This window comes from Bubalus kerabau, chromosome 19 (assembly GCF_029407905.1).
Source record: "Bubalus kerabau isolate K-KA32 ecotype Philippines breed swamp buffalo chromosome 19, PCC_UOA_SB_1v2, whole genome shotgun sequence".
Lineage (NCBI taxonomy): Eukaryota > Metazoa > Chordata > Mammalia > Artiodactyla > Bovidae > Bubalus > Bubalus kerabau.
Window position 1 is genome coordinate 54,325,508 of NC_073642.1, and position 14,715 is coordinate 54,340,222.

A 14,715-nucleotide genomic window follows, 5' to 3' on the forward strand; every position below is an offset into this window, starting at 1 on the left:
TATTCTCCAAAGGCTTGTCAATCACTGGCTTAAAGCAAAGCTGATCCCTGTTCTAATAGTTGCAGGTAGTTGCTGAAGGTAGGCAAATAACTCCCAGATGGCCTGTTAAAAGGTGTCTGCAAAGGTATAATCACAAAGTGAATTATAATTTCAAGTAATGTAGCTTAATTGTGGGCAATAGAGGGTATAGTAATATGAAGTGAAGCAATCAAATGAAATTAATGCTGTCTCAGCTTACTGTAGTTCATGAACTGTGAAAAGTAATTCTTCAAGAAGCACTAAATCTTAGAAATAGGGGGAATCTTTACAAAGGTTGGGCCTCAGTTAGAATTTTAACTGGTAAAATCTTGGATACTGGACATGGATCTGTTATTAAAGGAAGACAGGTTTCTGTTTTGGTCCTTCTATAATCCTAGAGAGTGCAAATGAACTGTGACATAGGGCGAGCGTGCGTGCTAAGCCGAGTCCGACTTTTCTCGACCCTTTGAACTATAGCTCGCCATGCTCCTCTGTCCATGGGATTCGCCAGGCAAGAATACTGGAGTGGGTTGCCATGCCCTCCTCCAGGGGATCTTCTGGACCCAGGCACAGAACTTGCATCTCTTAAGGCTTCTGCATTGGCAGGCGAATTCTTTACCACTAGCACTACCTGGGAAGCCCTTGGACATGCTGACTTAATTTAAATTTGTTGACCTTGAACCCACTCTTCCCAGCTATCTTTCCATAAAGGAAATTTGATATCCCCATGTTTTAGATAAATTTATAAGTAATGTGAAAACAAGTTCTACTTAAAAGAATTAGAAATAATATAATTTAGACACAAAAGGAACAAGATTAGATTTCAAATGTGAGGTAGTAGTCATGTGATTTCTCTTGTTCTATTGTATAGATAATTTTCCTCTAGCCAATCTGAACACTTACATCAAATATCAAATCTATACACTATTTTGACATTAGAGATACGTTTAGAAAAAAGTAATAATTACAGCATTTGATCATTTCACCTACTTCTCATAAACAATAAATAAACCTCCCCTGAATTTTGAGCACCATAGTCAAGCTTTTCACAATACGCTTTTGATCTTTCTTTTCAGATGTATTGTCCATTCTATATATGCAGGGGTAAACTCATAATATATAATAACTGCTACGGTAAATGTACTAGCTGATAAAAATTGATCCTAAACATCTTTAATCTGAACCAGGCTCTTTGAGATCCTCTGCTATGCCAGGCAAGTTTTTGCTTTCACTATTCGATTCTGAGGGGTACACAGAATCTCGAAAAAGGTCCCACACTGGACAGAGTAGAATGGCATATTTGAAGGGCAAGGGCTGTGACTATTTATCAAATAAAATCACAGCATTTCAATATTTTAACACTCAGGACGTCTGTATCAGTGTGTGCCAGCTGAATATCTGAAATGTACCTTGAATTACAAATTTCAAGTTCTAACCATTCCTGTGCATGAGATCAAGAAAGTAAATATTTCTTGAACTGAGAAAATTAACCTAGTCTATGAATTTTCTTATTTCTCAATATTTGCTCATAAGATTTCTCTTGACTTACTTTTTAGTTTTTCCACTATCTACAGTCAACTCATCTTTTGTGAATCAATGACAACACCAGCCCTGCTCCTAAGCCTTCCCAGAATCCCATAGTTAGAATTAAAGGCTGCCTTTTCCTCAGGATAACAATAATTAAAGTATACTCCCGGTGACTGCTACCACAGGAAGACTTTAATTATAGCTTCTTCTAAATGTGTTTAGGATAGAGTTTCTGGTTTGCTTTGTAAATCTATAATTGAAGCCTAGCTGAATGCCTTTCCATAATAATAGTGCCAAATAAAGAAATTTAAGAAGAGACAACAAATGCTGGATGAGTGATCATATTGAAAATTTATACCCATTTAAGAGCGAACAAACAACTCTTTAATGTATATTAAACCCAGTGAGTTTATTCTCTCAGGAAAAGATAAGCAAGTGCAAGCACAAAGAAGGGAAATGCAGAACTAAGGGCTGCTCTTTAAGGTGAGAGCTATTTGCTAGTACGAGGCCCCATTTTTATACTATTATGTTTCAACCTCATATTACTTTAATAATTCAGAATGGTTTAATTTACTTTTAATAGTGGAAAATACACTATAATGTTCCTTTTAGTGGAAAGGAAAAGAAACATAATTTGTTCCCATTGTAATTTTTTTTCTCGACTTCCTGCTGAACAGGTCATCCAAGGGCAAGATAAAGTAACTCGAAATCAAACTTTGCTAGGGCAGTGATGTCAACTTGCAAGCAATGTGTGAGTCTCATTATGCTTTCTTTTCAAGATGACCTTCCTGTAACTCCCATTTTGCTTTTATATTTTCACATATTTTATGTATAAAGATTCACTGAAAGCTATAAAAATTATTCCAACTTTAGGGCAAAATTGCTCTTTTAGCTGCATAAACAGGATAGAACATGGCAACCTCATATCCGTTGCAAGCTTGCTTTCCACTCTTCTTTCAAGATAGTCACTGCATCCATTGAATTAAAGCTCACTTTTGAAATAAAGTCCATAAATGCAATACCTAGTCCCTATTCTATCCAATATATCCTCAGCTTCTTATTTACTTGCTTCTAAGACAGGATAGGGTAATTTGTTTAAAAGCACTCTATATTTTCTTTATATTTGATTCTTCATTTGTTTCCTATCTTTGAGTTTCCCAACTCTTTCTGCTACAAATGACTAAGGGAACAATGAATAATCAATCTTCTATTGCTACTTCACATTTTCTAATTCTGACTTTTCATTTCAATGTAATCCCTTCTAATAAGGGCTATTATATAGCTGCATGCAGTTCCCAAAAGCCTAGTTGGTAGAAATGACTTACAGTGTTTGTTCTATCATCCACACCCCAGTTTCCCCTAGGCTTAAGGTAAACAAATAACTGAGAAATTTATTTATCATACCTCTGCCTCCTTCCTCTGTTACCTCTGATGCATACACATACCATGAGGTAGCAAATAATGCTCTCCTCAAAAGTCTTTCAACATCTCATTTTATTTTGCCAATGTTCTTCTTTCAGTATGATATACTGTTACTAAAATATTTATAGGGACAAGTACATAAGCTAGTGAAAGTTTTTAGTTCACGTTTCCACTGAATGTTTATGGAATCACAACATATTTGGTATATTTTTGTAGCTTATTTCATGTACAGTTAAATTTTATATTTTCAATAGTTTAAATTTTTTGTATTTTTTTCCCTCTGGGGTATTTAGAAAACATGGTGAAAATATTGGTGGAAGGGAACACCTTATAATGGGTTTATGTTTGTGTAGCAAAATAGGAAATAAAAGGCATTTTATGTCTAACTCATATATTTGCTGCATTAAGCCCTTTCCTCTTACCTGTTAAAATGAAAACAGCCTAAATTATTCTCTAAAGGCATGTGCCAATGCAGAGCATGTTAAACGTTTTCCTGGAACAGGCACATTGTCTTCCATATTCCATCTTCTAAATTTCCATATACTTTATCCTGAAAAATGGCAGCAGAATAAAATAAAAGAAGCTCTAAAAATTATCAGTAACCAGTGAGTGTACTAAAACAAGTGAACACTTGATAAATCTTGGTCTTGGAATTTTATGAAAAGCATAAAATAATTTATATAGACATGGCTATCATTACAGATTACAAATCTCAAAACGTTTACCAGTCTCAACTCTTCCTTAAAACCAAAAGTGATGCATTAGAATTTTTCTTCTAGCAAAAAGCTAGAAATTTCAAAAATTACTCTTGCTTAATCTTCCCAGTACTTTATAATACAAGTTAGAAAAAAATAGTTGTTATGACTTACACAAATTCTTTTTGCTGCAATTTAAACTTTTAGCTTTCTGTTTGTTACTGAGAGGAAGGCAATCACTATCCTCTTATTTTATTAGATATTTATTAGACAAAATTAAAAAAAAATTTACCTAGGCTTTGTTTTATTTTAGTAAGCCCAATATTCAACTTCCACAGGACTGGGGAAACAGACTCTTGGAGGGCACAACAAAACCTTGTGCACACCACGATCCAGGAGAAAGGAGCAATGACTCCACAAAAGACTGAGCCAGACTTGCCTGTGAGAGTCCAGGAGTTGCTGGCAGAGGTGTGGGTCAACAGTGGCCTTCTGCAGGGTTAGGGACAGTGACTGCAATAGTCTGGGAGCCACAGCATGCTGGCATAAGTCCTTTTGAAGGAGGTCGCCATTACCCCAACCATAGTTGGGCCTCAGGCCAAACTACAGGGAAAGAACACAGCCTCACCCACCAGCAGACAAGAGGATTGAAAATTTACTGAGCATGGCCTTGCTCACCAGAGCTAGGCCCAGTTTTACCCACAGCCAGTGCCTCCCATCAGGAAGCTTCCTCAAGCCTTCTATCCTCATCCATCAGAGGCCCAAAAGAATGAAAACCACAATCACAGGAAACTAATCAAAATGATCACAAGGATCACAGATTTGTCTAACTCAGTGAAACTATGAGCCATGCCACATAGGGCCACCCTAGATGGATGGGTTATGGTGGAGAGTTCTGGCAAAACATGGTACACTGGAGAAGGGAATGGCAAACCACTTCAGTATTCTTGCCTTAAGAACCCCATGAACAGTATGAAAAGACAAAAAGGTGTAACACTGAAAGACGAATTCCCCAGGTCGGTAGGTGACAATATGCTGCTGGAAAGAGTAGAGAAATAGCTCCAGAGGAATGAAGAGCCTGAATCAAAGCAAAAACAATGCCGAGGTGTGGAGTGTCTGGTGATCAAAGTAAAGTTCGATTCTGTAAAGAACAATATTGCATAGGAACCTGGAATGTTAGGTCCATGAATCAAGGCAAATTAAAAGTGGTCAAACAGGAGATGGCAAGAGTGAACATCAACATTTTAGGAATCAGTGAACTAAAATGGACAGCAATGGGTAAATTTAATTCAGATGACCATTATATCATCTACTGTGGGCAAGAATCCCTTAGGAAAAATGGAATAGCCCTCATAGACAACAAAAGAATTCAAAATGCAGTACTTGGGTGAAATCTCAAGAATGACAGAATGAGCTCTGCTCATTTCCAAGTCAAACAATTCAACATCAGAGTAATCCAAGTCTATGTCCCAACCACTAATGATGAAGAAGCAGAAGTTGAATGGGTCTATAAGACCTACCAGACCTTCTAGAACAAACACCAAAAAAAGATATCCTTTTCCCTCTTGACTCAGCTGGTAAATAATCTGCCTGCAATGCGGGAGACCTGGGTTCAATCCCTGGGTTTGGATTGGCTACCCACTCCAGTATTCTGGCCTAGAGAATTCCATGGACTACAGTCCATGGGGCTGCAAAGCATCGCACAAGACTGAGTGACTTTCACTTTCACTTTTCATCACAGGGAACTGGAATGCAAAAGTAGAAAGTCAAGAGATCCCGGAAGTAAAGACAAGTTTGGCCTTGGAGTACAAAATGAAGTAGGGCAAAGGCTAGAAGAGTTTTGCCAAGAGAACACACTAGTCATAGAAAAGACACTCTTCAACAATGCAAGAGGTGACTCTACATAACAGATGGTCAATAACAAAATAAGATTGATTGTATTTTTTGTAGCCGAAGATGGAGAAGCTCTATACAGTCAGCAAAAACAAGACTGGGAACTGAGTGTGGCTCAGATCATTGCCAAATGCAGACCTAAATTGAAGAAAGTAGGGAAAACCACTAGGCTATTCAGGTATGACCTAAATCAAGTTCCTTACAATTATACAGTGGAAATGACAAATAGATTCAAGGGATTAGATCTGATAGACAGAGTGCCAGAAGAAATGGATGGAGGTTTGTAAGATTTTACAGGAGGCAGTGATCAAAACCTTCTCCAAGAAAAAGATATGCAAAAAGGCAAAATGGTTATCTAAGGAGGTCTTACAAAAGCTGTGAAAAGAAGAGAACTGAAAGGCAAAGAAGAAAAGGAAAAATATATCCATCTGAATGCAGAGTTTTAAAGAATAGCAAGGAGAGATAAGAAAGCCTTCCTAAGTGATCAATGCAAAGAAATAGAGGAAAACAGTAGAATGGGAAAGACTAGAGATATCTTCAAGAAAATTAGAGATACCAAGGGAACATCTGATGCAAAGATTGGCTTGATAAAGGACAGAAATTGTATGGACCTAACAGAAGCAGGATATTAAGAAGAGGTGGCAAGAATAAACAGAAGAACTGTACAAAAAAGATCTTAATGACCCAGATAACCACGATGGTGTGATCATGCACTTACAGGCAGACATCCTGGAGTGCCAAGTCAAGTGGGCCTTAGGAAGCATCACTATGAAGAAATCTAATGGAGGTGATGGAATTCCAGTTGAGCTATTTCAAATCCTAAAAGATATGTTGTGAAAGTGCTGCACTCAATATACAAGCAAATTGAAAAACTCAGCAGTGGCCATAGGACTGGTAAAGGTCAGTTTTCATTCCACTCCCAAAGAAGGACAATGCCAAAGAATGTTCAAACTACTGCACATTTGCACTTATTTCATATGCTAGCAAGTTAATGCTCAAAATTCTCCCAGCTAGACTTCAAAAGTACATGATGCGAAGAGCTGACTCATTCGAAAAGACCCTGATGCTGGGAAAGATTGAAGGCAGGAGAAGAAGGGGACGACAGAGGATGAGATGGTTAGATGGAATCTACCGAGTTTTGGTGGACTCCGGGAGTTGGTGATGGACAGGGAGGCCTGGCGTGCTGTGGTTCACGGGGTCTCAAAGAGTCGGACACAACTGAACTGAACTGAATGAATCTGTTGTTACTTTCAGTAAAAAGAGGCTATACTCTTCTTACTTTGGTAAGAAGAGGCAAGATGGAGAAAGGAAAGGGAGAGGAGGTGAAAGGGCTGTAAGCAGCATAAAGAGGAACTGAAGCTAGAGAAAGCAGAACAGTGAACTCCAGATTTCTTATTACCTGTTTCAATCTATGTCCTAATAAGGTAGAAACAATCTGTGCTTTCATACATTAAAAGTTGTAGATGTTTAAAAAAAAAAAAAAAAGTACATGAACTGAGAAATCCCAGATGTTCAAGGTGGATTTATAAAAGGCAGAGGAACCAGAAATCAAATTGCCAACATTTGTTGAATCATAGATAAATCAAGAAAATCCCAGAAAAACATATACTTCTGCTTCACTGAGTATGTTAAAGCCTTTTACTTTTTGGATCACAACAAACTGTTGAAAATTCTTAAAGAGATGGGAATAACAGAATACCTTACGTGCCTCCTGAGAAACCTGTATGCTGATCAAGAAGCAATAGTAAGAAACAGATATGAACAATGAACTGGTACCAAATTGGGAAAAGAGTATGTCAAGGCTGTATATTGCCACCCTGATTATTTAACTTACATGTAGAGTACATCATGCAAAATGCCAGGCTGGATGAAGTACAAGCTGGAATCAACATTTCTGGGAGAAATATCAGTATCCTCAGATATATAAATGACACTACCCTTATGGCAGAAAGCAAAGAGGAACTAAAGAGCCTCTTGATGAAGGTGAAAGAGGAGAGTGAAAAAGTTGGCTTAAAACTCAACATTTAGCAAACTAAGATCATGGTATCCAGTCCCATCACTTCATAGCAAATAGATGGGGAAATAATGGAAACTGTGACAGACTTTATTTTTGGGGGCTGTGAAATCACTGCAGATGGTGACTGCAGCCACAAAATTAAAAGATGCTTGTGCCTTGGAAAAAAAGCTATTACAAGCCTAGACAGTGTATTAAAAAGCAGAGATATTACTTTGCCAACAAAGGTCTGTCTAGTCAAAGCTATGGTTTTTCCAGTAGTCTTGTGTGGATGTGAAAGTTGGACCATAATGGAAGCTGACCACAAAAGAATTGATGCTTTTGAACTGTGATGTTAGAAAAGACTCTTGAGAGTCCCTTGTACAGCAAGGAGTTCAAACCAGCCAATCCTAAAGGAAATTAACCCTGAATATTCATTGGAAGGATTGATGCTGAAACTGAAGCTCCAATACTTTGGCCACCTGATGCAAAGAACTGACTCATTGGAAAAGACCCTTATGCTGGGAAAGACTGAAGGCAGGAGGAGAAGGGGATGACAAAGGACAAGATGTTTGGATGGCATCACTGACTCAATGGCTTCCCTGGTGGCTCAGATGATAAAGCATCTGCCTACAATGCCGGAGACCTGGGTTCAATCCCTGGGTCAGGAAGACCTCCTGGAGAAGGAAATGGCAACCCACTCCAGTATTCTTGCCTGGAAAATCCCATGGACTGAGGAGCCTGGTAGGCTACAGTCCATGGGGTTGCAAAAAGTCGGAGACGACTGCGTGACTTCACTTTCACTTTCACTGACTCAATGGACATGAGTTTGAGCATGTTCCAGGAGATGGTGAAGGACAGGAAGCCTGGTGCGCTGCAGTCCATGGGGTCTCAAAGAGTCAGACACAACTGAATGACTGAAGAACAATAACAACATCAATATTCATATTTTGACAACAATCTCCTGGAAACTTTCTCATTTATGTTCTGATTTCAAACTTTGTGACTGCATGTTGTCTTAGGATTGAAGACAGACTTGTCATTTAGAAGATTTATGGGTGTTTTGCTTTATTTTTGTGTTTGAGATTCAGGTCACTGAAGACATCTCATCCCACATGTATGGATTTACCTACAAATGGATTTTGAATGTATTCCCCCCCTCCCCTTTTTTTTTTCAACTTTATGGCAATTCTTATACCCTACCTCATTAGAGAAAGGAATGAAAAGAACATTTTAAGAAATACCTTTTCCATTTTTTCATGTAAGCAAAAAAAAAAAAAAAAAAAGGAAAGTGATTACTTAACACTTATGACATTTCCTAAAAAACAATTGTAATCTAATCAAGAACTTTTACCTTCAAGGTGATGCCTAGGGCTCCAGATTCTCAATATTCAGAAATCATGTGTCTGTTTAGGACTCAAGGGACCAGTGTGGCTTACATTCAACCTGGAGGTAGCTAGACAAGTTTGAAGATACTTTGATGTTCAAGTTCACTCTACAATGGATCTAGGAGACCTAAATCTCTGTAATTTTTTAAAAATTACCTAAATTTCTCAAATTGTCTCAGAAATGAATAAAAGTTCATGATTTTCATTATGCTGAAACCAAATTATTGACCCTATCCATCCTATGTCCTGTTTTCTAAAATGTACCTGAATTAGACACGTTTCCTAGAGAAAGATGTGAGAAGTGGAATCAACAGACAGTAAGTCTATCAGAACAAATGGCTCAATAAATACTTGGACAAAAAAAAAAAAATAGTTTATACATGGTTTCAGTTTATAGTGCCAGAATACAAAAACCCAGAATAGACATTTCATTATATTCATATACATCAGTATCTAATGATACCAAATGCATGAATCTTTTAAGCTGATGAAAGAAATTGCCATTTCTACCTGCTATCTAAGCTAGAAGTCATGAATCAAAAATGCACCTCCCACCATTTAATATTTTTATTTAAAATATGTATCTTTTAAACCTGAAACACTGTATTAGTTTTGCCAAACATCAAAACGAATCCACCACAGGTATACAATAAAATAAAATTAAAAAAATAAATAAATAAAAAATAAATAAAATTCAGAGTGAAATAAAAATAAATAAATAAATAAAATATGTATCTTGAGTTTGTATTCCAATAAGCTGGGAAGAACAATTTATCTTCCATATTGGGCTCTATCTTTTGTCTTGGTGACTCAAGGTCTTTCAAGCATTTCTGACTGCTATTTCCTCACTTGACAACACCCTAGGAAGGCCCAAACATTTTCCTCTTTGACAGAGCAAGGAAACTATACCCTGTCACCTTAGGGAATGTACTGCCTAAGTGAATGGATACAGTTCAACACGATTTTTTCCCAAATGATTAAAACAGATAAAATATATAAAGATTTATGAACTGTAGAGTTCATTCATTCAACAAAAATGTATTGAGTCTATTATCTACCAAGGCATATGTACTCCCCTAAGTAAAATCCACAAAGAACACTTAGGTTAAGAAGATTACTATTGAATGGAATATTTTGGAAAACATATCTTTTAAGTTTATTATAAATGTTAATGCTTCATACAGGCAAAATCTATGTAAAATATCACAAATGTACATAGTTTAATTAAAAGGGGATTCTTTCCTTATTTTGCAAATAATTATCACAGAATATTAGAGCTGAAAGAGGACTAGATAGTACTAGGTCTTAACAGTTTAACGCATGAAGAGACCAGGTATAAAAGGTAAATGTTATACAACTAATTATTGAAAGAGTTGAAATGTAATCTCACATATCTTGATTCCCAACCCATTCTATAGCAAAAATAATTTTAAAAAAGCAATGCTTTCTAATATGCTATGTCATGATACTATATGCTATTTCTCAACAATAAAATTATTAACGATGAGACTTTTTTTTCATGACTCATAGAAATATACAATTTTATCAGCATTTCCCTGAGGGGGATAAACCAGAAAAAAATTTGGACTAAAATAGTAATCTACAGTTTAAGGAATGCTTTCATATTTTAAAAACCATACTGTCCTTATCAATTTAAATAAGGTTTAAATAAGGTCAAACCTTACACATTGCTTTGGTGTCAGCAGACTTTTTTTTTTTTTTTGATGCTATTATTAACATTGGAGGTTCAATAGGACAAATATAGGAGTGCATGAGATACCATTTGAAATTGCTTATCTCCCAAGAATGTTGAAAAAGTTTTAGGAAATATCTCTCTTTTTAAGTCAAGAGAGAATTAGTCATACTCATTCTTTAGTAGAGAAGGTAGATCGTTGACCTTTCTATTGTAACCTTACCTTTCTATTGCAAGTCTTACCTTTTGACACAACTGAGAATCTTGCTCCACAATTAACTGTGTTAACATGGGGTAGCACAGAGTTACCATGTTCTGTAATATGAGAAGGTATATGTCTTCCTATTTGGGAATACTTTCCTGTGCTGAGGAGTTTCTGTGCCATTTGGGTTAATGAACTATTTTCATCTAGGTAAACTATGGGGACATAATAAACAGAAACTTCCTTTGATCTTCTCTCAAAATTAAGCCATTATATTTCCTTTATGTAAAATTAATTTTCATCTAGGATTATGAAATATATTATTGATGGCATTTCATATCCAGACATCCTTATCTTTTAATGCCAAATAAACTGAAAACCATCATGGAATTAGTTTCCTCATCTTACATATGATTAAGCTTCCCTTTTCACCAACCTAACTTATCTCAGTACTGAATTCTCTAGATTTAGCTATAAAAATCTAAAATTATCAAGACAGTTGTACAGCAAGAAAGAGCTAATAATATTTCTAGACATTTAGGTAGAGCCAAAAGTGAGCAAAATTTAGGTTAATGAAAGTTAAATTCAAAATGGAATCAAAAGAACTTAGAATCATAATAGTATATTGAAGAAATGTCAAGAAATTAAATATAAATATTTCCAAACAACCACTACAATAACAAATATTAAGTATTACTCTATTGACAAACAACCACAACTACTAAGTGGTAATTGGAGTTATATTTGCTCAATTAATCTCATTATGGTTTATGGCATTAGTTTCTGAATACTGTGAATAGACTTTAAATATATATTTTTCATGAAATACTCATCAAAAGGTATATAATGCTATTATGTGAAACTCATAGGTTTAATTTTAAAATATATACACTTAGAAAATATTGTGTTGATGCTGTATATATACAGTTATCATACATAAATATATACAACATTGGTAGGAAAATAATTTTCTTATATTGAAGAAGGAAAAATACTAGCTGTTAAAATATACTTCTTAGTAAAAACTAAATCAGGAAATTAAGGGAAATTTGTATAAATCAGCAGAACATTAAAAAAAAATCAACAAGGAGCATAGTTCTACTGCAGACTTAGGAAAATAGGACCCCTGTCCTGGACCCTGTCTTTAGAGTTTCCAGTTCTCACCTTACTGTGACCAAGCTTCTCCCCACTGGATAAGGAGTCAGTGGGGCCAATGGGATGTGCCCACATGGAGCCTTTTACCTAGTCTAGGTGAGGCTCAGGATTTTAAGACACTGGAATATCTACTCAAATGGCCTACACTTCTAGGGCCATTGCAGGTTTCTTCCTGATCCTCTCTTCTTGAGGAGTAATGAAGCGATTCATATGCTAGCCATAGGTTATACTTGATTTTTTGTGTTGTACACAATTACTGTCGTATGCAATGGTAGCGTGTGGAGTGTTAGTCTCTCAGTCATGTCCAACTCTGTGCGACCCTATAGACTGTAGCCCACCAGGCTCCTCTGTCAATGGGATTCTCCAGGAAAGAATATTGGAGTGGACTGCCATGCCCTTCTCCATTGATAGCAAAAGGAGGAAGGTGGAAAATGAGTAAAGACAGTGCAGACGTATCTTTTCTACTAGGAGACAAAAACCCCTCTCTTTGCCTCACTGGCATCCACTATCATAATCTGACAAATAGTTTGACATAAATTGCCGTAAGGTATGACTTGCTACCCTTTGCTGAAATTATACTTAAATTTTAACAAGAATTACCAAGGTTTAACTCATGATTCTATATATTATGAGAGTAAGTCTGTAAGGTCAGGGATTTTTTAGTAGTCCTTTGTGCATCCTTCATGTCATAGTAAATAATGTCATGACTCTGTAGGGTGCCAGAAAGCTCTAGGAAGAATATCTAGACTGCATTGCCTTGACAAGGTATAATAAAATATGTTGTCTCTTTCTGTATGTTAAATGCTTTGTCGCACTTGTCCTTCCTAGTATGATGGACCTCACAAATTGCTGGAATTTAAATTGGGCTTTTTTTTTTTTTTTTTTTGCCTACAAAATGAAATTCACATGTATTAGATGTCATCCTTAAAATCTTCATATTTTTGAGTGGATCAAAGAATCATATTAACAGATAGTCCCCACTGTTCTAAATTATACTGTCTGATAACTGACCACAGTGGGAGTTACTTGTAATGGCTATCAATTCAAGAGCAATTAGTGGGCAATAACGCTTAGAGAGAAAGCAACATGGGCTGCAAAGGAAGTGCTTTTAGATCAATACAACTTTTAAAATCTTGTAAATTTTAGGTGAGAAAAAGAATCCTTGATGAACAGAGAATGTTCAACCACTTATAATCATTCCAATCACAATATGAACATACCAAGGACTCGGCACAGGAAGAAGTTCTGGTTTAACTGAGGAAAGGTTATATTTCTAATTATGTATAACCTTTTAGTTGGTATTTACTTTATGACAGTGCTTTAATAGTGGGCAATGTTATAACCAATGGCAGTTTCTCTGGTCAATATTCTCATCCTTTGCCCCTGCTCAGGAAATTTCCAAGGTAAAGGAGAATTAAATGATGTAACTTCTATTTTGTCTCATCGAAATAATTTATACTATAGCTTATGTTGGATATAAAAAGGCAAAATAGAAGCTGAAGTTATAATTTGTAGACTGGACTCATTATTTACTGAGTGGACTCAGTTATAACAATATTAAAAAATTAATACAATTAAGTTTACCCTGAAAATAACTACATTTAAAATTTTTGGATATTAACTTGAATATATTTATCTAGGCACATAAATTGGTAAACTCTAAGGAATAACTATTTCAAAATAAAACATTATTCAAGCATGGAAAGATTTCTATGCCCATCAATAGTTTTGCTTCATGATATACATTAAACAATATTTAATGTTTAATAAATTATTAATAGTTTTCATTGAAATCCAGTATGATGCTTTCATTTCTCTTGATTATTTTTACATTTACTAAAAGATTGAAATAAAACAATCTTAAGTTCAGGAAAATATTGTTTGATAGTATTAGACACTTTTGTATTACACAATCTAAAACACAAATGGGGCATAAGTACTCTTGACTGACAAGGATCGATGTTAGAATATCACAAAAGTCCAAATGATGGGAAAATCTTTTAATATTTCTCATTCTTCACATCATGAAAGTATTCAAGTATGTCCACATTTATAGAGGGACTCTTTCTCAAAGCTCCAATTCTGAATTAGGTCAAGTGTTTGAAGATTACTTCTATAGATTATATTAAAATTACCTTAATAATGAATGGCCACAAAAGTCTCCTTTTAGTTATGATGCAAAAATAATAAAACTTTCATTTAGCATTGTGTTACTAAATGTTTATGGAGATATTATTACTATCTTGCTGGTTATAATATGTGAAATTAAAATACAGATTATTATTTTTTTCTCTCTTAAATTACCTCTAAGCCATAGTCATAGTGTATGGTAGTTGGGATTCTAAGATGGCCCCAGTTATTCACACTCCCCTAGAAGAAAAGCTATGACCAACATAGATAGCATGTTAAAAAACAGAGACATTACTTTGCCAACAAAGGTCCATCTAGTCAAGGCTATGGTTTTTCTAGTAGTCACGTAAGGGTTAGGGTTAGGGTTAAGAGTTGGACCATAAAGAAAACTGACCACTGAAGAATTGATGCTTTTGAACTGTGGTGTTGGAGAAGACTCTTGAGACTCCCTTGGACTGCAAGGAGATCAAACCAGTCAATCCTAAAGGATATCAGTCCTGAATTTCATTGGAAGGACTGATGCTGAAGCTGACACTTTAATACTTTGGCCACCTGATGCAAAGAACTGACTCATTTGAAAAGACCCTGATGCTGGAAAAGAT

At 35.7% G+C, this 14,715-nt stretch overlaps 1 protein-coding gene across 40 annotated transcripts in view; it reads right to left on the minus strand.

Annotated features, from left to right (window-relative positions):
* Positions 1–14,715, minus strand: part of LOC129633627 (craniofacial development protein 2-like) — a 472,452-nt gene that overhangs the window by 52,744 nt on the left and 404,993 nt on the right. For 25 of the 40 annotated variants that reach the window (XR_008705189.1, XR_008705173.1, XR_008705190.1 and 22 more), the window contains one exon: positions 3,390–3,517. The exons of 4 other annotated variants lie outside the window; for them this stretch is intronic. Coding sequence is in view for 15 of the 36 variants with exons in the window: in XM_055555453.1 (XP_055411428.1) it covers positions 3,449–3,517 (69 nt within the window). In the remaining 21 variants the exon portion in view is untranslated. Of the gene's footprint in view, positions 1–3,389; positions 3,518–4,101; positions 4,263–14,715 lie in introns of all 40 variants that reach the window. 11 more of the 40 variants (XM_055555447.1, XM_055555445.1, XM_055555438.1 and 8 more) reach the window with 1 other exon arrangement.